Raw genomic sequence first — 26018 nt, forward strand, 5'->3', positions numbered from 1 at the left:
CAGCTTTGGGGCTGTATAATTCTTTGCTATGGGAGAAATGTTCTGTGCATTGTAGGATATTTAGCAGTATTCCTGACCTCCGACCGCTAGATGTCAATTTCTGTGGAGGAATTGCTACTTGACATCTCCATACATTGTGGTAAACCAAAAAGGTCTCCATACATTGAAAAGAGGGAAAGAAACACTCCTGGTTGAGAACAACTGACCCGAGAGCTCCAAATCCCCTCTTGGCTCTGAAATTCCATGACTCAGAAATAGATTCTTTATACATATTTTAAATAAATTAAGTGATATTTATTACCGTTTTAAGAAATGAAAACTTGTTGCTTCACATACCTTTTCAAGCTAAATAGTATAAAGTTAGTTGCTTTGCCTTTACCTGTCACTTTAACTCATCAAAGTAGATTTATATTAGGAAGGTAAATATTTTTATTTACCTTATACTACTAATATTTAATCCAAATGAAATTACAAAAATAAGGCAGAAACTACTCAAAGTAGATTTTTAAAAACAGAAAACAAAGTGTCAAGTGAGATCTCTGCTTATACCTAATAAGGCAATATCTAAACATTAACAAACCTCCATTTACTTGACTTTTCCGTCTTACTCGAGATATCTGTTTGTTAGGCTTTTCTCCTGCTCTTGGTGTTGATGTGATCAAATTATTATCTATATCACGTTCAATTTTACTCCGTTTCGAGGGATTTTCTCTCTCTTCCTTAAGATATAAGAGGAAAAAACATCCATTGAATAGTCATTCTGCTTTATAGGTTACAGTTTAAAATAATAGAGTGATATGCACCCCCATGTTCACTGTACTACTTAGAATAGCCAAGATGGAAACAACATTTAAGCAGTCACCAACTGATGAATAGATAAAAAAGACTACACACACCATACAAAAAAAAATATGAAATCTTGCCATTTCTGATAACACAGATGGATCTTAAGAGCATTATACTGAAAGTCAGACAGAGAAAGACAATTATATATGACCTTACTTAGACGTGGAATTAAAAAACAAAAACTGGAATTCCTGTCATGGCTCAGCAGTAATGAACCTGACTAGTATCCATGAGGACACCAGTTCAATCCCTGGCCTTGCTCAGTGGGTTAAGGATCTGGCATTGCTGTGAGCTGTGGTTTAGGTCGCAAGACGCGGCTCAGATCTAGTGTTGCTGTGGATGTGGTGTAGGCCAGCAGCTACAACTCTGATTCGACACCTAGCCTGGGAACCGCCATATGCCATGGGTGTGGCTCCAAAAAAAAAAAAGAAAGAAAAAAAAAAAAAAGACAACAAAAAAACAAAAACAAAACAAACCAAAAAATCCCACCAAATTCATAGATACAGAGGACAGACTGGTGGTTTCAAGAGGCAGGGAGGGCAGGGAGGTGAGGATGGGTGAAATGAGTAATTGGAGTCAAAAGGCACAAAAGTTTATAAAATAAAGAAGTCACAGTGATGTAATTTATAGCATGATGATTATAGTAAATAATACTGTATTGCATACATGAAAGTTGCTATGAGAGTAAATCTTGAAAGTTCTCATCAAGTGACTCAGCAGAAACGAAGCTGACTAGCATCATGAGGACACAGATTCGATCCCTGGCCTTGCTCTGTGGGTTAAGGATCCAGCATTGCTGTAAGCTGTGGTGTAGGTCACAGATGCAGCTTGGATCTGGTGTGGTTATGGCACAGGCCAGCGGCTACAGCTTCAATTCCACCCCTAGCCTGGGAACCTCCATATGCCGTGGGTACAGTCCTAGATGTCGACTAGACTCACTTTGGTGAGTGCTCATTTTGCAATATAAAAAAATACTCTATCATGCTATATACCTGAAACTAGTATAATGTTGTATGTCAATTACACATAGATCTTAAAAAAGGATAAAATATGCCATGATATCCTTTTTCCTCTTTTTTCATATCCAGGAGAAACAAACAGAACTAATAACTAATAGTTGGAGAAAACAGAAAAGAGTTGATAGTGTCATAAGAGTATTTATTAATGCAATTACAATACACAAATACAATTACAGCATCCTAACATTTCAGATCCCTTCCCCAAGTCCATTAAATTTTCATGCTACTGAAATGCTGAATTTCACAACGTGCTCTAAATTTTCAGCAGTTTTCCTTGCTTTTAGAATCACTCAAAAGAACAGGTGTCATTTCCTTGAGAGACCACTACTGGAATCTGCTGGTATATCACATATTACCAAAAATGACATAAAAATAACAGGGCCTGCCACGCACCTAATACCAACCTCAATTCTTTAAATGTACAAATCAACACTAGGGAATCTACTCCTTAACAAAGCTCTCTATATGGGGCAAATCCACATGACCACTTTACACTATTTTTGCAATACAGACTTATGATTTTTTTCCTGGACTAGCAATATGCAGGTACAATATACTCTCTTGTGATGCTGGGGGTCAGTGGCAGTGAGCTACAGCTTCCACTTAGCCACTTGATCATGAAGGTAAACCACTTACAAATATTAAATTACATGAGATACTCAACACTTTATTATGAAATGGGTTTCGTGTTAAATGATTTTGCCAACTGTAGACAATGTATTAAGCATGTATTAAGGTAGGCTAGGCCAAGCTATCATGTCCGGTAAGTTAAGTAGGCACTTTCAACTTACAGTGGGTTTATCAGGACATAACCCTATCATAAGTCAAGAAAAATCTGTATTACTAACTAAAATAGTATACTCCATACAATAGCCTGATTTGTCTCCATTTATATAACCATTTTTCTCATTTGTACAATTCTTCTAGTAATCTACCACATAAGCGATTTACTTACATTGTTGTAATATTGGTCTATATAATATAATCTCTTGCTGTTTTAATGAAAGTGCCTGAAATCTTTTGATAAGAATTAGATTTTCCCACAGAAAATACTACTATGCATTTTCTAAAGGTTGAATATTATTTTATTATTTTTGAAACAAACCTTGGTATTGTAAATGGCCAAAATTATAACTCCCTATATGGATAAAAATAGAAAAAATAGGGAGTTCCCATCGTGGGGCAGTGGTTAGCGAATCCGACTAGGAACCATGAGGGCGCGGGTTCGATCCCTGCCTTTGCTCAGTGGGTTAACGATCCGGCATTGCTGTGAGCTGTGGTGTAGGTCGCAGATGCGGCTCAGATCCTGTGTTGCTGTGGCTCTGGTGTAGGCTGGCAGCTACAGCTCTGATTTGACCCCTAGCCTGGGAACCTCCATATGCCGCAGGAGCAGCCCAAGAAATGGCAAAAAAGACAAAAAAAAAAAAAAAAGAAAAAAAAAAGAAAAAAGAAAAGAAAAGAAAAAATATAATACTGCAAATATCATTCAATATAGAATTTTACTTTTACTCAGCAGTTTCTCTAATTTCAGGTAGGTTCATCAAAACAACATCATTATAGCACAAATAATGCTTCAGTGACCCAGAAAATAATTCTTCAAATTTCTGTTTAACATTTCCCCCTGCATCTAAAAATGATGAATAGGAAACTTCATATCCCAAACATTGGATCTCTAGCATAGAAATATAGTTCTTTTTATAAAGCCCTTTAAGAACAGAAATAATGCCAGAAAGCCTTACTACACTAAGCTCCAGCATTTTCTTGAAGAAGTGTCTTGGTACATCTGCTATAACATAAATACATACACACACATCCCTAGAAATCTCATTCTGCAACCCTAAGCGAAGGTGATGGGGAAAAACGAAAAACGAAAAACAAAAAACACATAACCAAGCTTATGGGAAAAAACTGGGTCCAGAAGTACAGTGGGGCAGACTAGCCAATGCTCCTCTAACTCTGTAATCACAGCACTAAGAAAACCAATGTTTGGGACCTCCAGAGAGAACCTGGACACACCAGTCAAGCTGCTAAGAGCAGCTGAAAAGTTATCATAGAGCTTAATAAAATGTATTAAAAATGAGAAGTAGAAACAAAGGTTTATGGGAGCTAAGAAGTGGAGCTTCACGCCAGGAAGAACGCTAAAGTGACACAAATGGAAACGCAAATTGCCATATAAGAAGAGTCCCTGCTAGACCAAGGTGTACCTCCCTGGGATGGAATTCCTGCCATAAGATACTGCTTTTAATTAAAAACTTTATGTGTAACATAAAATTAAACCTCCATTACTCAGGATCCCCTTGTCTAGTTTAGGAAAAATCAGGTATAAACCAAAATCCAACCATGTTATAGTGAAAATATTTCCTTATTTACCAGTAGTGTATAAGCTTACTGATAATGTGGTGTTACCACATACAGTAGAAAAGGCTATTCTGTAGTCAACTAAGAATACATTCAAATACTTTAGCTTACATCTCTAAAGAGAAAGAGGGATCTATTAAGACTAGGGTTAAAGGCCTGCAGTCACTGACAATAAAATCCTATTCTTCAGAATAATGCATTCAAATATCTGATGATGCTCCAATTCTGCAAGACAACTCATCACCAAATCCTAGTCTTTCTTAAATATTTAAGTATATCTTCTTTGGAGAATTGTCTGTTTAGATCTTCTGCCCATTTTTGGATGGGGTTGTTTGTTTTTTTGGAATGGAACTGCAAAAGTTGTTTATAAAGTTTGGAGATTAATCCCTTGTCAATCGTTTCACTTGCAAAGATTTTCTCCCATTCTGTGGGTTGTCTTTTTGTGTAAAGAAGACATACAGATGACCGAGAAACACATGAAAAGATGTTCAGCGTCACTCATTATTAGAGAAAAGGAAATCAAAACCACGATGAGGCACCACCTTACACCAGCCAGAATGGCCATCATCCAAAAGTCTACAAACAATAAATGCTGGACAGGGTGTGCAGAAAAAGGAACCCTAGTACACTGTTGGTGGGATTGTAAATTGGTGCAACCACTGTGGAAAGCAATATGGAGATTCCTCAGAAAACTAAACATAGAACTACCATTTGATCCAGCAATCCCACTCCTGGGCATCTATCCAGAGAAAACCATGACTTGCAAAGACACATGTACTCCAATGTTCATTGCAGCACTATTTACAATAGCCAAGACATGGAAACAACCTAAATGTCCATTGACAGAGGAGTGGATCAAGAAGAGGTGGTCCATACACAATGGAATATTACTCAGCCATCAAAAGAACGAAATACCAGCATTTTTAGCAACATGGATGGACCTAGAAACTATAATGCTAAGTGAAGTCAGCCATACAATGAGACACCAACATCAAATGCTTTCACTGATATGTGGAATCTGAAAAAAGGACAGAATGAACTTCTTTGCAGAACAGATGCTGACTCACAGACATTGAAAAACTTATGGTCTCCGGAGGAGACAGTTTGGGGGGTGGGGGGATGTGCTTGGGCTGTGGGATGGAAATCCTCTGAAATCAGATTGTTATGATCATTATAAAACTACAGATGTGATAAATTCATTTGAGTAATAAAAAAAATGAAAAAAAATTTAAGTATACAATTTAGGGACATATTTAGATACAACATGATTTCTAGAAGAGGAACTAGAAAAAACATTTCTACACTGGAGTTTCCTTTGTGGCGTAGCAGAAACAAATCTGACTAGGAACCATGAGGTTGTGGGTTCAATCCCTGGCCTCACTCCAGTGGGTTAAGGATCTATCATTGTTGTGAGCTGTGGTGTAGGTCTCAGATATGGCTCAGATCCTGTGTTGCTGTGGCTGTGGCATAGGCCAGCAGCTGTAGCTCCAATCTGACCCCTAGCCTAGAAACTTGCTCATGTCCCAAATGTGGCCTGAAAAAGCAAAGCAAAACAAAACAAACAAAAAAAAACCCATACCTACATTACCGTACAGGTTATTTTAATAAATTTAAATACAAAGTCTCTGCAATTTGTATTTTTTAAAGTTGACTCTAAGATTGACTTTTAAGGAAAAAATCTTGGGAAGGTGGTGTTCTTAAATCTCTGAATTCCAAAGGAAACAGAACTAAAGAGACAACAAAAACCCAAGGGCAGAATTCCCATTGTGGCTCAGTAGATTGAGAGAACCCAGCCAGTATCCATGAAGATGAGGGTTTCTCAGCACGTTAAAGAATCTGGCATTGAAAAAAAAAAAAAAGGAGTTCCCGTCGTGGCGCAGTGGTTAACGAATCCGACTAGGAACCATGAGGTTGCGGGTTCGGTCCCTGCCCTTGCTCAGTGGGTTAACGATCCGGTGTTGCCGTGAGCTGTGGTGTAGGTTGCAGACGAGGCTCGGATCCCGTGTTGCTGTGGCTCTGGCGTAGGCCGGTGGCTACAGCTCCGATTCAACCCCTAGCCTGGGAACCTCCATATGCCGCAGGAGCGGCCCAAGAACCAAGAGATAGCAACAATAACAACAACCAAAAGACAAAAAAAAAAAAAAAGAATCTGGCATTGCCAGAGCTGCAGTACATGGCTTGGATCTGGCATTCCTGTGGCTGTGATGTAGGCTGGCAGCTGCAGCTCGTATTCAACCCCCGGCCTGAGAACTTCCATAAGCCACAGGTACAACCATTTAAAAAACAAAAAGCAAAAAAGACCAAAAACCCAAGGGCAAATTTATAAGAAAATCAGGAAACAAGTTATCTTCCCAAACTCCAAGCAAATGAGGACAAACTAACAACTATAACACTGGTGTAACTGTAAGTACCAGTGCAGAAGAAAGCAAAGGAATGCAAAAAAGTGTGTGACACATCTGAGAACAGAAGTCCAGAAAGCATAGCAGGCCAATTTGATGACAGCAGGTGAAATAGGATAGGAAGTTTCTATCCAATGCAATAGCAAAGGAGTCAATAGTGAGACTGAAAAAGGAGCACTTTAGCTCCTATGAACTCTTGAAATTGACCACCTATGGCTCCCTTCTAGAACATGGCTCCACATGAGGGTATCTGCTGGGAATGGAACCAAAATTTCACTGTAGAAAAGGCACAAGAGAAAATGAAAGAGAAATTTCAGAAGAACATTGGGTAGGGATAGAGAGACAGGAAAACTCAAAAGCAATCGCTGTATTTTTAAAAACTATACGAAAACAACAAAACTAGTTAGTAAAGATACCCTGAACCTTACAATCTTCTAAAAATTTACAAAAATCTCATCTCCTACAAGAAAGAGTACATGTCTATCAACAGACGAATGGATAAAGATGTGGTATACATATGCAATGGAACACTACTCAGCCTTAAAAAGAATGAAATAATGCCATTTGTAGCAACATGGATGGACCTACAGATTATCACACTAAGTGAAGTAAGTCAGACAAAGACATATATATATATTATATGACCTCACTTATATGTGGAGTCTCAAAAAAAATAAATAAATAAAAAGGAACTTACACACAAAAGAGAAACAGACCTGCAGACATAGAAAACAAACTGAAAATTATCAAAGGGGAAAGGAAGGGGAGGGATAAATTAGGAGTTTGGAATTAACATATACATATTACTATATATAAAACAGATAACCAACAAGGACCTAATGTATAGCACAGGAACCTATACTCAATATTTTGTAATAAACTATAATGGAAAAGAATCTGGAAAAGAAAACACACACACATATGTATTAACTGAATAATTTCGCTATATACCTGAAATTAACATGACACTGTAAATCAACTGTACTTCAATATAAAATTTTTTAACAAACAAAAAGAAAGTATAGCTCTCAAATCCCATACAAAATTATTATAGTAAAACACACAAGGAGTAAACTAACATCTCTTCAGATAAAGAAAGCATGTCAGAAAAACTTCATATGCTGCAGATGCAGCCCTAAAAAGCAAAATAAATAAGAGTGAGAGAACAGATAAAAATTATAAACTGTATTTCAAAAAAACCCCAAAAACATTAGGAAAGTGGTATGGAACATACACCAGAGTGAGAAAAACTCATAAATGAAGACACAGAACTAATAATTAGAAATAAAAGAAACCCTTTTTGGCAATAAAAACAAAACTAAAACAAACATTAGGTAAGTAAATAAATTATGCCTTTAAGAGAAATAGAAAATAAAATAAGGGGAAAAAATTTAAGACATCAAATTGGCAAGAAACAGAAATCTTTTTAGTTGTTCACTTTAAGGCATTATGAGACAGAAAAGATTTCCAGCTGATCTGCATGAGAAATACCAAATGAAGTTCTTTAGGCATAAAATAAATACCACCAGGTGGAATCCTAAATCTGAAGAAAAGAATGAACACTACCAAGGCAAATATATGAATAAATACAAAAGATTTTTGCATTCAATACTTCTATTGTGCTCTTACCAGCTGTCTTGAACACTTACACCTCCTACAATCTTTGTAGCTCATTATGATCCAATAAACTCAAGGAATCTCAAAAGTTTATATATATATGGAAACAAAGAGTATTCTTGTTGTTTTGCTTTACAATAATATTAACTTTGATTTTTAAATTTTTATCTAAAATACTCATTTTAGAATTTAGTAATTTATTTTATTCTTTAAATTATTTTTTTCATTGGACCATGCCCGTGGCATGCAGAAATTCCCAGGCCAGGGATCAAGCCACAGCAATTACAACAAGCTATACCAGTACCAATGCTGAATCTTTAACCACTAAGTCACCCAGGAACTCCTAGTAATCTTTTAAATAAAAAGTAAGTTTATAATTTATAATTAAGAACAGGCTATTGGATAGAAAGAGGGAGATCTGGCAATTTGTGATTTTAATCCATTGGTACAAGTGATGAAAAGAAACTGACACAGAATTCTCTGACTCACAAAATGGGGAAAACCACTCCAAAGAAACTGAATGAAACAGTAAATTTACAAATGAAAATATGATAAAAGCTATTTTCCCCTTGGTTGCAAAATTACTGTTTTCTTACTGTGTCTTATGCTATAGAATATATTCAAATAGAATTATGGTGCAAATTCAGTTACACTGTCATGTGAGAACAATCACATCAGTTTTTTTAAAAAAAGAAAATCAATACTTTAAACGTACACATGACCAGATCTTTAAAAGCCAAAAAGTTACAGCTTTTCTTTTCTAAAAAAAAAAAAAAAAAGTTTTATTGAAGGTTGATTTACAATGTTGTGATAATTTCTGCTTAGAACAAAGTGATTCAGTTATACATACACTCTTTTTCAGATTCTTTTCAAACTAAAATTACAAAACCAAGTGAGGTATCTTAAGGAACAAGTTATCATATTGCATTGGTTGAAAAAGTATACATAATATATGAGAGACTTATAAACTCTTGCACAGTATGATGGTGCTGAAAGCCTGCTCAATAACAAGTCAAAGAAACAGGCACTTCCACTTTCTAATGATGAAATAAATCACTGAATTAAACACAACTGTAAATACAGAAAATGAGCTAATACCTGGTCTGTAGAACTATACTTCAGCCTTACTAATACGGCTGGACTTTCCGTTTTAACTGTATTTATCTGACACTAATATCAACAAACCATCAAAGATCTTTACTGTGAATGTATGGAAACAAACACAGACGGTGAACAAATTTTCTTTGCATCTCAGTTTATCCTGGAATAACTTGTGTTGAAATTTGAGATGACTGTGTAAAATCAATGGTTTATAGCTTCTGCCACTTTGGCATAAATCAGGGCATCAACACTAACAGGCGTCAACACCTACCATATTTTTCACTACCATGCACTTGCAAAGGGGAAAAAAGTCAGTTCTACTTGAGAATGTCTTTTATGGGAGTTCCCTGGTGGTCAAGTGGGTAAAGAATCTGGTATTGTCACTGCTATAGCTCAGGTTCAATCTGTGGCCGTGGAAACTTTTGCATGTCACAGATGAAGCAAAAACAAAAACAGAAACAAAAAAAACTTTGATGAAGCAGTGAAATTAATTAAATCTCGACCCTTAAATATGTGTTAACATTCTGTAAGACAAGATGGGAAGTACATATAAGGCACTTCTGCAGTAAACTATACTTTCACAACTGTCTTTGGAAAAGCATGTGAGTGACTAAGTTGTAAAGTCAATTAGAACACTTCTGATGGAAAGCCATTTTTATCTGAAGTAGATTACTTTCTAAAAACTGAACAAAGCAAGCCTGTCACTTCAAGAAAAACTTACTTTTTGTTGCCGACAATAAAAAAAAAATTTGGGTTTTCAAGCAAAAACTGGTATTTTAGAAAACACGGACAAAGCACCATGAGACTGACAGCTTCCCAGTACTTAACGATTGTTCCGTGGAAATCAGTGGGTTTGTTCACAAATGTGATTTTAAAAAAATGAATAATGAAATATCAATGTGCATATATATGTGGGAAATCTACATAATTCAGTGAACCAATATTTTCCAAATAACCAGTGTACAATGTTACAAAATCATATATAGGTAAAAGTGCAAGACAGACCAACAAAAAGACCACTGCAGTACTTTCAAATTCAATCTTGGAACAAGAACTTAAGATACTACACCAGAGTTCCCGTTCTGGCACAGTGGTTAACAAACCCGACTAGCATCCATGTGGACAAGGGTTTGATCCCTGGCCCTGCTCAGTGGGTTAAGGATCTGGCATTGCCGTGAACTGCAGTGGAAGTCGCAGACACAGCTCGGATCCCACGTTGCTGTGGCTGTGGTGTAGCTTGGCAGCTGTAGCTCCAATTAGACCCCTAGCCTGGGAACCTCCATATGCCACAAGTGCAGCCCTCAAAAGGGGTGGGGGTGGGGGGGAAGACACTACACCCATTACACCATTTGTCAAGTTTTGGTATAGTATCTGTAATTATCTAAAAAGGATATTAAAATACTCCTTCCTTTTCTAAATACGTATGAGTATGGCTTTCTTTACATGTTTCAAAAAACTACATTCTACAAAGCCACCATTAAAGAGATTTATAAAACTGTAAATAATGTCATTTCCCACTAATTTTCTTTTTTTAAAAAAATAGTTAAAATGCTATTTATATCAACATGTAATGGGTTTAGAATTGCAATTTTGACATTTTTAAAAATTCCTCAGTTTTAATAACTAATGAGATATATATGACCTACATAAACAAATGTTCTTTAGAGTTTCCAATAACTTCTAAGAAGGTAAAGGATCCAGAGTTCATAGAGAATCACTTGCTCGAGAGGGACTACTAATGAAATCACAAGAGAAAAGTTAAAAAGTCATCCCCACAAATGAGGAAAAATTCTGAACTGGAAAGAGCTGACACATGATAGTCAAAAGGTAGAGAGTTTCTTTGGGTGATTACATAAATGGTCTAAAATTGCTGCAGTAATGGCGGCACAACTCTGTACATGTACTAAAAGCTACTAAATTTATACTTTAAGTTTCTGAGTTTTACGGTATGTGAATTATATCTCAATAAAGCTACCATAAAAAAATAAACATATCTATCATATAATCCAGCAATGCCAATTTCAGTTATATATTCAAAATTAATTTAAATATATGCCCACACATAGATTCAAAACAGAATTAATCATAGCAACTTCACTCATGGTAGCCAAAAGCCATAAATAATCCAAGTGGATAAACAAATTATGTAGTATACTCATACAATAGAATACTACTTGAGGCATGGGGGAGGAAGGGAGGGGATAAATTACAAATACATGCAGTAACACAAATGAATTCAACAACTTTATGTTGAGTGACATAAACAAGTATTCATATGGAATTCCATGTATTCACATGGAGCTCTAGAAAAGATTTATACAATATATAATGATAAAAAGCAGATCAACAATGGTTGTCTAGGGTGATTATGTTTGCAAGATTGTCTGCAAAAATTCTAAGGGTACTTGTTGGTCATAGGTGTATAATTCTATTAAAATTCATGAAAACATATACTTTAAACCAGTGTGTCTTATTATATCCCATAAAATTAATTTTTTAAGTCTCCATATGTCTTGGCTGTGGCCCTAGAAAGATTTAAAAAAAAAAAAGGACTTGAATTATTATTATTATTATTTTTTTTAATGTCTTTTTGCCATTTCTTTGGCCGCTCCCGCAGCATACGGAGGTTCCCAGGCTAGGGGGTCAAATCGGAGCTGTAGCCACCGGCCTACACCAGAGCCACAGCAACGCAGGATCCGAGCCGCGTCTGCAACCTACACCACAGCTCACAGCAACGCCGGATCCTTAAACCACTGAGCAAGGCCAGGGATTGAACCCGCAACCTCATGGTTCTTAGTTGGATTCGTTAACCACTGTGCCACGACGGGAACTCCAGGACTTTAATTATCAAATGAATCTAGAAATTTCACATAGTACCAGGTCAGTACAGCAAAGTATATTTAAATATGTTAGAAACAAACAACTAACTACAAAGTAGAAACTTTAAATGTATTATTAAAATATCTGATCACAAAACATGAAATATGTAAGAATAAGACGCATGAAAGTCATATAAGAACTTTACATTATGGGTAAAAATTTGAGAACACCTATATGAACATAAATATGTACATGATGATCATAAACCAGCAGGCTCAATGTTAAGACATCCATTCTCACTAAATGACCTACATATTTGATACAATCTCTAATATAATTCAAGGCTTTTTAAGAGATAGACAAGCTAATTCTAAAATTTACATGTAAGTATAAAGGATCTAAAATAATAAAACAAACTTGAAAAAGAACTAAGAACATTCATACTATCTCATTTCAAAACTCACTATTAAAGCTGCAGTAGTAAGTACAGTACAGATGTAAAGATATACAGATCAATGTAACAGAAGACATTTCAAAAACAGATTCAAACTTTTTTTCTTTTGCTTTTTAGGGCTGCACCCACGGCATATGGAGGTTCCCAAGCTAGGGGTCCAATTGGAGCTGCAGCTGCTGGCCTACACAACAGCCACAGCAATGTGGACTCCAAGCTGCATCTGAGACCTACACCACAGCTCATGACAAAGCCGGATCCTTAACCCACTGAGCAGAGCCAGGGATCGAACCCGCAACCTCATGGTTCCTAGTTGGATTCTTTTCCACGATGCCATGACTGGAACTCCCCAAATTTAATTTTTGACTTTCAAGCAAAATACCAATTAATCTAATGTAGAAAGGAAAATCTCTAACAAATGTTTTCTGGCTAGATATTCAGAGAGGGGAAGGGGAAAGAGGCAGAACTTTCCCTTTCATCTCATTCACTCCTCTATATATTTACTATGGTCTCATGAGTTATTTCTTTCATTCTAGAGGTTACAATTTGTACTACTAAAGCTTTAGAATAAGATATTTCTTCAAAGAACACTGATTCTTTTTAGTAGAAGACAGTATTTAGAAACTTAAGATCTGGGTGCGAGGAACACGTAGTTCAGCAGACCAAGCAAGGAAATATAAGAATATACCAGTGTATGCAGGTACATGTGTGGGTACAAAAGGGGGGAAGGGAAGGGTAGGGTGGGAGGAAGAGAATATGAATATGAATAAATAAAACCAATTCTTTTCCTTCATTAAATCCAACCATCAGCATGGGCTTCTAATTTTTCTTCAGTCCATAATAAACAGTAAATTAGCATAGTTGTTAAAGAACACATCTAGAGAGATGTGCTTATTACACAAACAAGTGAGATTTAACTTTGGAAGGAAGATAATTCCCAAATAAAACTATGAAGCTTGATAATACAAAGGTTAAAGAGAATTAAGTTTTCATCTAATCATGTTTTTGTTTTTGTTTTTTTTTTTAAGGGCCCCAACCGTTTCATATGGAAGTTCCTGGGACTAGGGACCAAATCGGAGCTTGTAGCTGCAAGCTTACGACAGAGCAACGCAGGATCCGAGCTGCCTCTGTAACCCACTCTGCAGCTTGCAGCAACACTGGATCCTTAACCCACTAAGTGAGGCCAGGGATCAAACCTGCATCCTCATGAATACTAGTAGGGTTCTTTTTTTTTAGGGCTGCACCTGTGGCATAGGGAAGTTTACAGACTAGGGGTCAAAAAGGAGCCACACCTGACAGCACAGCCACACCAAGACCAGATCCAAGCCACCTCTGCGACCTACACCACAGCTCACAGCAAAGCCGTGTCCATGACCCACTGAGAAAGGCCAGGGATCAAATCTGCATCCTCATGGATATTAGTTGGATTCATTTTCGCTGTGCCACAACGGGAACTCCCACTAGTCAGGTTAACTTGCCACAACAGGAACTCCTAATCATGTTTTTCAAACTAAGGACCAAAACCCATCAGTAGGATCATAAAATCAATTTGAAGTATGAAAATTGCCTTTAAAAAAAGAATAAGAAAAAACAAAAAAGAAAAATCACAGCACATCAAGTCATTAAGGGTGAATTCTGTTTCATATATATGCATGTAGTATATAAGATGTGATGTCTTTCTGTGGATCATAATTAAAAGATCTAAACTGATTTAATATAACAAGAAACTGATGACTCCTAACTATGACAGCATAACACTATTTAAGTATGAACAGAGAAAAAGGAGTTCCCGTAGTGGTGCAGTAGAAACGAATCCGACTAGGAACCATGAGGTTTTGGGTTCGATCCCTGGCTTTGCTCAGTGGGTTAGGTTCCGGCATTGCCCTGAGCTGTGGTGTAGGTTGCAGACAGAGCTCAGATCCTGCATTGCTGTGGCTATGGTGTAGGCCGGCAGCTCGGCAGCTGTAGCTCTGTTTAGACCCCCAACCTGGGAACTTTCACATGCTGCGGGTATAACCCAAAAAAAAAGGAAAAAAAAAAAAAAAACCCCACAAAAAACAAAAAAGAACAGAGAAAAAGACCATTTTGTTATGGGAAAATTCTAGAAACCAACTATTTAGAAAAGTACAGAGATCACTGGTATAAAGAAAATATATTTTACTTGTGAGGCCTTCCTTCACTTCAAATGTGTATCAGAAATCTCATCATGCTAAGAGCATAAAGACCCTGTACAAACAATTCCTGAGTGCTCTTACTGACAATTACATAATTTTGAAATGAGGGAAGTGGTAAATTACTGAGTCATAAAGTCTGGATTTGAAACAGACCAGAGATTTCATTCCTTCTGTTATGGGCTGAGCTTGTGTGCCCTAAAATTCCTATTGGAAGCCCTAAGGCTGACAATCTGAGAATGTAATCATATTTGGAGATAGGGCCTTTAAAGAGGTAATTAAAGTCAAAGTGGGGTTATCAGGATGGGCCCCAATCCAAATATGGGCCCCAATCCAAAAATTAAAATAAATGGTGTCCTTAAAAGATGAGGAGATTACAACACAGACACCAAGGGGCAACCATATGAGGACACAGCAAGAAGCCTTGACAATCTGCAAGTCAAGGAGTGAACTTGACTCAAAAAAAAATCCAACCTGGAAACACCTTGATCTTAGACTTCTAACTGCCAGAACTGTGAGAAAGTAAACTTCTGTTTTTTAAGCTATCTAATCTGTGATATTTTGTTATGGCAGACTATTATTATATACACTAGTAAACTAATACACATCTGTTACATAAACATATGTTTAAATTATCTGAATACTCTCATGACTAATTTATGCCAAACTAAGATTAGAATACAGATTAAAACTTATTAGCAATATAAAATGGGACAGTGGGAGTTCCCGTCATGGCGCAGTGGTTAACGAATCCGACTAGGAACCATGAGGTTGCGGGTTCGGTCCCTGCCCTTGCTCAGTGGGTTAACGATCCGGTGTTGCCGTGAGCTGTGGTGTAGGTTGCAGACGCGGCTCGGATCCCGCGTTGCTGTGGCTCTGGCGTAGGCCGGTGGCTACAGCTCCGATTGGACCCCTAGCCTGGGAACCTCCATATGCCACGGGAGCGGCCCAAGAAATAGCAACAACAACAACAACAACAACAACAACAACAACAACAAAGACAAAAGACAAAAATAAAATAAAATAAAATGGGACAGTGATAGTAAACTGGCAAGAATACCAGTAGCCATTCAAACTAAAAATCATAATACTAAAATAGAGCAAAAAGGTTGGCTAATATGCAGAGACCAATTTTCAAAGAAGCAGACTCCTAAGACAAGCATGAAAGCAAGTCAGACACCTTAGAAGGAAGACAGCTCAAAAGAGAAAGCAAGAAGTCTTGTCTAAAAAGTTCAATTCTGGAGTTCCACTGTGGTGCAACGGGATCAGTGGCATCTTGGGAGTGTTGGGACACAGGTTCGATCCCCAGTCCAACACCAGTGGGTTAAGGATCTGGCATTATGGCAGCTATGGCTTATGCTGCAACTGTGGCCCGGATCTGATCCCTAGCCCAGGAACTCCACATGCCACGGGGAAGCCAAAAAATTAAAATAAATAGATAAATAAATAAAAAGTTCAATTCTGACTACATAATTCTGAAAGTCCAAAAGAGACTTAAGAAATTAAGAAACCAGTGGCAGCATAGGGAGTTATCTAATTTGGTTTTTAAAAAGGATACTTGGAAAAATAAGAGAAGTAGTCTTTTATCCAGTCAGAAAGACTTAAGAAAGAGGATGATGATATATGCAAAAAAACACTAGGTGAAAAACTTTCCTAGAAAAAGAATAAGCTTCAAATTTCGAGCTGATGATAGAATATAAATAAATGAAAAAACAAGCATAGGAAGACTCAATTCTTATTTACTGTCATCAAGAAAAATTTTCAGTCCTTACACAAGATAAGTGATGCTATAAAGAAAGTATCTTGGCTACTCTGACATAGAATGGTATAGGAAAAAAGAGCATAAGTATCAGAGTCAAACTGCACTTGGGTTTAAATCTCAGTATTATCACTTACTGGAAAGGTAGTAGTGCACAATGACTAATAATGTAGGCTCTGACAAGGGTATCTGGGTTTCAATTTCAGTGTTGCTACTTAAAGTTAAATAACCCTGTACAAGTTATTTAAGGCTATGTTTCCTCACATGTAATACAGCGATGATAGCAACTACATCATATGGTTTGAAGGCTTAAAGAACTTATTAACTTAAAGCACCAAGAACAATGCAGGACATACAGTAAGTGCTCAATTAACTGTTGTTGTATTTGTTTCTTATTGTTATATTTTACACTTGCCAAGCTATTTATTATAATTATAATTGTTATAATTAACATTGTACAAGTTACCTAAACTCACTAAGTCTCAGTTTTTCTCTTCTGTAAAATGTCAAAAGATGGTTATAAGGATTGAAATGATACTGGATATAAACATTCCGCATTTATAAAATATTCAAATAATATTCAATAAACATCAGCTACAAACTCCTACACCAATTTTTTAGTTTAATTTTTATTTCTTACTGGAGTATAGTTGATTTACAATGTTGTGTTAATTTCAGGTGTTCAGCAAAGTGATTCAGTTATACCCTGTAAAAATTTTGAAAAAGACAACATTGTATTTAAAATATGAACATAAAAGTAAGCATTGTATGGAAACACAGTAAAATTTTAGAATGTAATCAAGAAGACGGTTTAATAACAATGTAGATAAGAAATAACAATTAGAACCCAGAATAAGCTCATTAGGAATAATACATGACAAGATAATCTTTTAATTTACTTCTAACATAGAATTAGTTGACTGGGAAAAGAAACAGTACACCCTCATTTCAGTAAGGTATTCAAGTACTAATTTTCATAATAATTTTATAGAATATAATAATGAAATCTGGGATGAACCACAGTACAATTAAATAAATTTGTAGCTGTTGGAAAAACTGCTTAAAAATATTAATTAATGAAGAATACATTAGTTTGTAAACAAGTTTTTAGTAATCCTATCCTATTTAAGATCTCTTAGTAAATAGGCATCAATGAAAAATCCTGCATTTTGGTTAAAAATAAATAAATCGAGAGCAATTTCTATTAAAACAACAACAACAAAAAAAAAAACCAAGTCAAAAAGATACATGCAGTGTTCCCGCTGTGACACAATAGAATCGATGGCATCTTTGCAACACCAGGACGCAGGTCTGATCCTCAGCCCAGTTCGGTGGGTTAAAAGATCCAGCACTGCCACACCTGTGGCATAGGTCACAACTATGGCTTGGAAATGAGCCCTGGTCTAGAAACTCCATATGCCACAGGGTGGCAAAAAAAAAAAAAAAGATACATGCACCCCAGTGTTCATATCAGCACTATTTACAATAGTCAAAACACAGAAGCAATCTAAGTGTCCATCAACCGATGAATGGATAAAGATGTGGTATACATACACAATGGAATGTTAACCATAAAAAATAATTAAATAATGCCATTTGCAGCAACATGGATGGACCTAGGGGTTATCATACTAAGTGAAATAAGATAGAAAAAGACAAATATGATATGATATCACTCACATATGAAATCTAAAAAAGAAAATGATACAAATGACCTTATTTACAAAACAGACTCACAGACAGAGAAAAACTCATGGTTACTGAAAGGAAAAAGAGCAGGGGGATAAACTAGGAGTTTGGTATTAAAAAGGAGTTTCCGCAGTGGCAAAATAGCTTGAGGATGCTACCGCAGGAGTTCCCATTGTGGCTCAGTGGGTCAAGAACCTGACTAGTATCAATAAAGATGCAATCCCTGGCCTCATTCAGTGGGTTAAGAATACAGCACTGCAAGAAGCAATACAAGTCACAGAGATGGCTCAGATCCCACATTGATGTGGCTGTGGCATAGGCTGGCAGCTGCAGCTCCAATTCAACCCCCTCTTGCCTGGGAACTTCCAATATGCCTCAGGTGCAGCCCTAAAAAGATAAAAAAAAAAAAAACAGATTGTGACCTCAACAGCTCTGGTTGCTGCAAAGGCGCAGGTTCAATCCCCTACCTAGCACAGTGGGTTAAAGAATCCAGCACCGCCACAACTACAGCAAAAATGGCAGCTGTGGCTCGGATTCAACCCCTGTCCCAGGAACTTCTGTATGCCACAGGTGCAGCCATTTAAAATAAAACAAACAAACAAAAAAAAAGATACACACTATTACATGCAAAATAGACAACAAGGACCTACAGTATAGCACAGGGAACTATATTCAATACCTCATAATAAACTGTAGTGGAAAAGAACATAAAGAATATATATATACACACACACACACACATATATATATACACACACATACATCTATGTGTAACTAAATCATTTTACTGTACACCTGAAACTAAAACACCGTAAATCACCCATATTTCAATAAAAAACTTCTTAAAAAGAAAGAAAAAAGGAAAACCCTGAGTGTTTTCATTAACATGGGCAAAATTTACTGATCAAAAAAGACATCTAAAACTACAAAAAGAGAAAAAAGCATGATGATATGATGCCATATTAATAGAAGAATGTCTAGATCAAAGAAATTAAGTATGAACAGAAGTCTTCACTTCTGGTTGCTTATTACCTCTCATGAACAAGAGAAAAGGCTGACCAAGATGGTGACCTGTATCATATAATGTCATATAATGAAAACTAGAAATATTTAGCCAGGACAGTGACTGAGGGTTTGCACTTGCATGTGGAAAACAAGAACATATGAAAAAGCAAAGGGTGGAGTTCCCGTCGTGGCGCAGTGGTTAACGAATCCGACTAGGAACCATGAGGTTGCGGGTTCGGTCCCTGCCCTTGCTCAGTGGGTTAATGATCTGGCGTTGCCGTGAGCTGTGGTGTAGGTTGCAGACGCGGCTCGGATCCTGCGTTGCTGTGCCTCTGGCGTAGGCCGGTGGCTACAGCTCCGATTCAATCCCTAACCTGGGAACCTCCATATGCCGCAGGAGCGGCCCAAGAAATAGCAACAACAACAACAAAAGACAAAAAGACAAAAGACAAAAAAAAAAAGCAAAGGGTAGGTATATTTTCTTCAAGATGTGGAAGAATTTTACAACACTGAATTGTTCAGAGAATGAACTGACACAGAGTAATACTCTCATCGACAGAGTCTAATGCCAAACCATTTGGAATGTAAAGATAAAGGAATCCATGTTTCTGGAAGGAATCTGATCTTTGCTACACAATAATACTAGAATACTTCTAGGTTTATATAAATAAACTCCAAAAACTTTTAAAAATTCTATTTAAAATTAACAAAGGGAGTTCCCTGGTGGTCTAGCAGGTAGGATTCAGCACTTTCATTACTGGGGCCTGGGTTTAACCCCTGGTCTGGGAACTGAGATCACTTATCAAGCCGCTATATGCCTCATACAAAAATAAAACCAAGAAATTTTACTTATATTATTAGAAAAAACAAAACCAAATAAAGCCACCAAAACAATGAGGAAAATTCTATAAACACAGAATGCTTTTTTTTTTTCCTGGCTGCACCTGTGGCATGTGGAAGTTCCTAGGCTAGGGAATCAAACCTTCCCACAACAGTGACCCAAGACTCTGAAGTGATAACACTGGGTCCTTAACCTGCTGCACCACAAGAGAACTCCTGAACATAGAATACTTCTAAATCTTGGCCAATGGTTCACAGGAACTAGGTTTTGTTAGTTCTATGACGACAAAATCTATCACTATGAATAAACCATCACACTTATTTTTCTACTTATAAAAGTGATAAATTTACATTATAACAAAAAACATAAAAACATTTATCATATAAAATATGACATACTTATAAAATATATGATATACTTATCATATATGTATAAATATATATTATGTATTTATATATCATATATATTTGGTTGCTGCTGTGGCATGGGCTCAATCCCTGGCCCAGGAATTTCTAGAGCATGCCTCTGGTGTGGTCAAAATAAATAATAATCCCAAGAAAGAACACAAAGGTAGTCAACAGTGATAACAAAATCCACATAAAATGAATGGTAACACTATCCATTTAGAGAGCGCAATACAATTTCTCAAACTGCTTTTCCATCTGTTTGCCATTTAATTTAAAAACAACTCTGAGGGGAGTTCCTACCTTGGCTCAGAAGTAACAAATCCGACTAGGATCCATGAGGACGCAGGTTTGATCTCTGGCCTCACTCAGTGGGTTAAGGATCCGGCATTGCCATGATGCCATGAGCTGTGGTGTAGGTCACAGATGTGGCTCAGATCCTGTGTTGCTGTGGCTGTGGTGTGAGCCAGCAGCTAGAGCTTCGATTTGACCCCTAGCCTGGGAACCTCCATACGCAATGGGTGTGGCTCTAGAAAGACTTGAAAGAAGGAAGGGAAGGGAAGGGAAGGGAAGAAAGATAGAAAACGACTCTGAGGCATAAAAAGCGGTTAATATTAGTCCCATTTTACTGTCTTCCTGAGGCTCAGAGGGGCAAATGACTTTCCTTAGATCATTCAAATTGGTTCCAGCGTATACATCTGGGGGTCAGTGTCCATTCTTTCTTTAATAACTGTTTTCTCTTTAATGAATAACATTTGCATTGTACAAATGTTAGAATTCAGATAGACAAGAGAAACTATGCCATAATTAGACAATGTATTAATATTAACATAAAACTTTAACTCATCTTTGAAACAAAAAAAAAGGAAGGGGAAAAACAACTCAGGTAAATAAATAAGAAAAAATTTCTTTTACTTGTCATAAATAGTATGATGAAAAAACAGAAGGCTAAGTAGATCAGTTAAGTAGAATGAATAATGTTTTCTTGACTGGCCATTAATTATTTTACATGTAAATACTCTTAACATCAAAAAGTGGGCTCCAGGAGTTCCCGTCGTGGCGCAGTGGTTAATGAATCCGACTAGGAACCATGAGGTTGCGGGTTCGGTCCCTGCTCTTGCACAGTGGGTTAACGATCCGGCGTTGCCGTGAGCTGTGGTATAGGTTGCAGAAGCGGCTCGGATCCCGCGTTGCTGTGGCTCTGGCGTAGGCTGGTGGCTACAGCTCCGATTCAACCCCTAGCCTGGGAACCTCCATATGCCGTGGGAGCGGCCCAAGAAATAGCAACAACAACAACAACAAAAAGACAAAAAGACAAAAAATAAAAAAAAATAAAAAATAAAAAAGTGGGCTCCAGCAATACTGAATTTCTCTCTCTTTTTTTTTTTTTTTTTAAAAAAAAACTACACTGTAAGCATGGGGAAATTGTTAGGCCAAGCAGGGCTCAAACTTGTGCGGCAGCAACTTGAGCCACAGCAGTGACAACTCCAGATCTTTAACCTCCTGAGCCACCAGGGAACTCCTTAAGTTCTCATCTTCACATGCTTAAAAAACAACCCAAACTTCACTTTTAATGTTATAAGTAAGGTAAAGCGTTTACCTTGGGTGTGCTTCCTTTAATAAATTTTTTAATTGAAGACAATAAGCCGGTTTCATTCTTCGGTGGTTTTTCTCCTCCTGAAGGCAGGCTATCGTCAACCTCTGAGTATTTCCTCTTTGCTCTGGCAGTGCGTTGTGTTTGGATTTGATTTGATTGCTGAGAAGCTTTCCGTGTTCTCAGCCTCATGTTTTATGGGTGCCACATGTAAAACTGTAAGAGAAAAATAATAAGGGTTATTACAATTAAACCTAGCGTACTGACATGTGCCCAGCTTATATAACAAAAATCTCATTAAAAAGAAGTCCAAGTCTATAGGAGATTGAAATGAGAAACCTAATATTTTAATTCTAAGGCATAAACGCTCTGAACTCTATAAACATTCTCTCAGATAACCTTCCCACAACTTCATATGCTATGATCAAATTAATAAAGAGTAACACCAAAGAGTGTGCATGTTTCTTCAAGAGCACTATGTTGCCTCCACCCATGCCAACATTATCATTCATTTAATCTCTCATTCATTCATTCATTCAACAAATATTTACTGGGCACTTAACCACATTCTAGGCACTGGGGTAGGTAAATATCTAGTAAAACAACCCTCTGGAGCTCACAATGTAATGGAAAATACCCTTAGTCAACAAATTAATTCATGAGTTTATACTAATAATAACAATTCTATTGATCAACAAGCATACAAGTTTAATAAGAATGGCTGGATGGTACAATCACTATGGAAAACAGTATGGAGGTACCTCAGGAAACTAAATATAGAATTACCATATAATCCAGCAATCCCACTCCTGGGCACACATATGGACAAAACTTTAACTGAAAAAGACACATTCAAGCCTATTTTCACTGCAGCACTATTCATAATAGCCGAAACATGGAAACAAATGTCCATCAACAGATGAATGAATTAAGATGTGGTACACATACACAATGGAATACTACTCAGCCATGAAAAAGAACAAAATAATGCTCTTTGAAGCAACATGGATGGAACTAGAGACTCTCATACTAAGTGAAGTAAGTCAGAAAGAGAAAGACAAATACCATATGGTATTACTTACATCTGGAATCTAATATATAGCACAAATGAACCTATCTACAGAAAAGAAACAAACTCATGGTAGTGGAGAGCATACTTGTGGTTGTCAAGGAGGAGGGAGTGGGATGGACTGGGAGTTTGGGGTTAGTAAATGCAAACTGTTGCATTTAGAGCAGATAAGCAATGAGACCTTGCTGTATAGCATAGGGAACTATATTTAACCACGTGTGATGGAACATGTTGGAGAATAATGTGAGAAAAAGAATACACACACACACATATATGTACGACTGACTGTACAGCAGAAATTGACAGAACATTGTAAATCAACTGTAATAATAAATTTTTAAAAAAGTGGCCCCCCCAAAAAAAACTTCACCAAAAAAGTCCTAAAGTATCTCTCCAAATTACTGTTTTCATCACCAAATGGTGCTCAGTTTTTAGTTGTGATCCCCAAATAAAATAAATATTGCCTTTTCTCCTAAGGAGTCAATGTGAACTTCTAAAGGGATTTACTCAAGGCATGTATTATTTACCTAAAAACCCTATTTAGTAAAATAATCTTATTATGAGGGAAAAGAGTCTGCAAAATACATATAATTGAATCACTGTGCTTTATGCCTGAAACTAACATGATACTGTAAATCAGCTATACTTCAATAAAATAATTTTAAAATAAAAAAGAAATAGGAGTTCCGTGGTGGCCTAGCAGGGTAAGGTTCTGACATTGTTACTGCTATGGCTCAGGTCACTGGCATGGCACAGGTTCAATCCCTGGCTTCTGCATGCTGTGGGCATGGTCAATAAGTAAATTAAAAGTATTTTAAATAAAATAAAAACCCTATTTACAGTACATAAATTTTGTCTTAATTCCTTTGTTCTTCACCACAGCACTCCTCAGAAAACTACCGATACATAGCAAATGTATGGGAGAATTTCCCAAAAATAAAGTTATTTTTATTCAACTTTTGTAAAATGTTTTTGAAATATTTTCAAAAATACCTACAAGTGAACCTATCTTAAACCTAGAATCATTACATGGAAATTATAAAAACTTATCAAATAATATACTGATATAAAGTAGGCCTTACTAAAGACATAAGGGCTAGTTAAGTCCTATGAGGTTCAGCTCATTAAAATTTAAATACTTACTGAACATCTGATACAAAAATGGTGATAAATGGGTAAAAATGATAATCTCGTCCCATGAAAATCAAAAAGTCTAGCAGGTAATCATATATACATATCATAGTGTATATATAAAATGCTAGATCATTCTTTATGGAGAAAATAAAGGTTTTGGGAAAGTTTAAGAGAATGATCTTTTGAACTTAAAAATAACCAGTGGATATTCACTGGAAAGAAAAACAAGTACATTTAAAGAAGAAAGCTGAAATGCAGAGTTTTGACCAATTCCAATAGTAAGTTATAAAAAGTATACTTAACAGGTCTAAAAGAGATGGAACAGTCAAGCACTCATAAACTTTCAAAATGGACCACTCACAAAACAGATCCAGAAAACACACACTTTTCAATTTCACATGGTCTGTCTCTGTGAGATAGACCATATGCTGGGCCTGAAAACAAATTTTGAAATTTTTTTTTTTTTTTTTTTTTTTGTCTTTTGTCTTTTTTGTTGTTGTGTTGTTGTTGTTGTTGTTGCTATTTCTTGGGCCGCTCCCGCGGCATATGGAGGTTCCCAGGCTAGGGGTTGAATCGGAACTGGAGCCACTGGCCTACGCCAGAGCCACAGCAACGCGGGATCCGAGCCGCGTCTGCAACCTACACCACAGCTCACGGCAACGCCAGATCGTTAACCCACTGAGCAAGGGCAGGGACCGAACCCGCAACCTCATGGTTCCTAGTCGGATTCGTTAACCACTGCGCCACGACGGGAACTCCTGAAAAATTTTAAGACTAAAATCTCACAGGAGTTCCCATCGTGGTGCCATGGTTAATGAATCCGACTAGGAACCATGAGGTTGCGGGTTCGGTCCCTGGCCTTGCTCAGGGGGTTAAGGATATTGCACTGCCGTGAACTGTGGTGTAGGTTGCAGACATGGCTCGGATCCTGCATTGATGTGGCTCTGGTGTAGGCCAGTGGCTACAAATCCGATTAGACCCCTAAACTGAGAACTTCCATGTGCCATGGGAGCAGCCCAAGAAATGGCAAAAAAAGACAAAAAAATAACAAAAAAACAACTTACAAAGTATGTTCTTTGACCACAATTATTAATCAAAAACAAACAAAAAAATTTTTTTGGCCACACCCAAGGCATGCAGAAGTTCTGGAGCCAAGAATCAAACCCACACTGCAGCTGCAACCCAAGCCACAGAAGTGACAGCGCCAGATCCTTAACCCACTGCACCACCATGGAACTCTCCTCAAAATCTTAGACAGTACCACATACTTGAAATTTTCTTAAATTTATAAACCACGAGTCAAAAAAAAAAAAAAAATTCACAAGGGAAATACAAAGTATTTAGAAATGAAAAACAACAGAAACAGAGCATATCAAAATTTCTGGTAATTCTGTAATAAACAGCACTTAGAGGGAAATTATAAACATGCATGCACATAACAAGAGTCCCCAAATATATACAATCTAAAATGAAAAACAGGCAATTGAACAAAAGGTGGAGACCTTAATACTGCACTTTCAATAATGAATAGAAGAGTTTCCTCAGGTCTCAGGAAGTTAAGGATCTGGCATTGTCTTTGTTGTGGCTCTGGTTACTGCTGTGGTGCAGGTTCGATCCCTGGCCCAGGAACTTCCACATGCCACAGGTGAGGACAAAAAATAAAAAGAAGCCCTCTCCCACATAATGCATAAAACATCTAGATAAAAGATCAACAAAGAAATAGAAGAACTGAACAATCCTT

General features: G+C 37.0%; 1 protein-coding gene across 37 annotated transcripts in view; it reads right to left on the minus strand.

Annotated features, from left to right (window-relative positions):
* The window catches only part of CTDSPL2 (CTD small phosphatase like 2), a 93251-nt gene that overhangs the window by 36432 nt on the left and 30801 nt on the right, over positions 1-26018 (minus strand). For 33 of the 37 annotated variants that reach the window (XR_014812091.1, XR_014812092.1, XR_014812105.1 and 30 more), the window contains 2 exons: positions 22081-22290; positions 581-719 (listed from right to left, as the gene is read on the minus strand). Coding sequence is in view for 12 of the 37 variants with exons in the window: in XM_084971366.1 (XP_084827492.1) it covers positions 581-719; positions 22081-22266 (325 nt within the window). In the remaining 25 variants the exon portion in view is untranslated. The remainder of the gene's footprint in view (positions 1-580; positions 720-22080; positions 22291-26018) is intronic. The other 4 variants (XM_084971427.1, XM_084971502.1, XM_084971410.1 and 1 more) reach the window with 1 other exon arrangement.

This window comes from Sus scrofa, chromosome 1 (genome assembly GCF_054392235.1).
Source record: "Sus scrofa isolate SSC_HxYL_T2T_F1_AM1 chromosome 1, Sscrofa_HxYL_maternal_Yorkshire_Landrace_v2.0, whole genome shotgun sequence".
NCBI classification, from domain to species: domain Eukaryota; kingdom Metazoa; phylum Chordata; class Mammalia; order Artiodactyla; family Suidae; genus Sus; species Sus scrofa.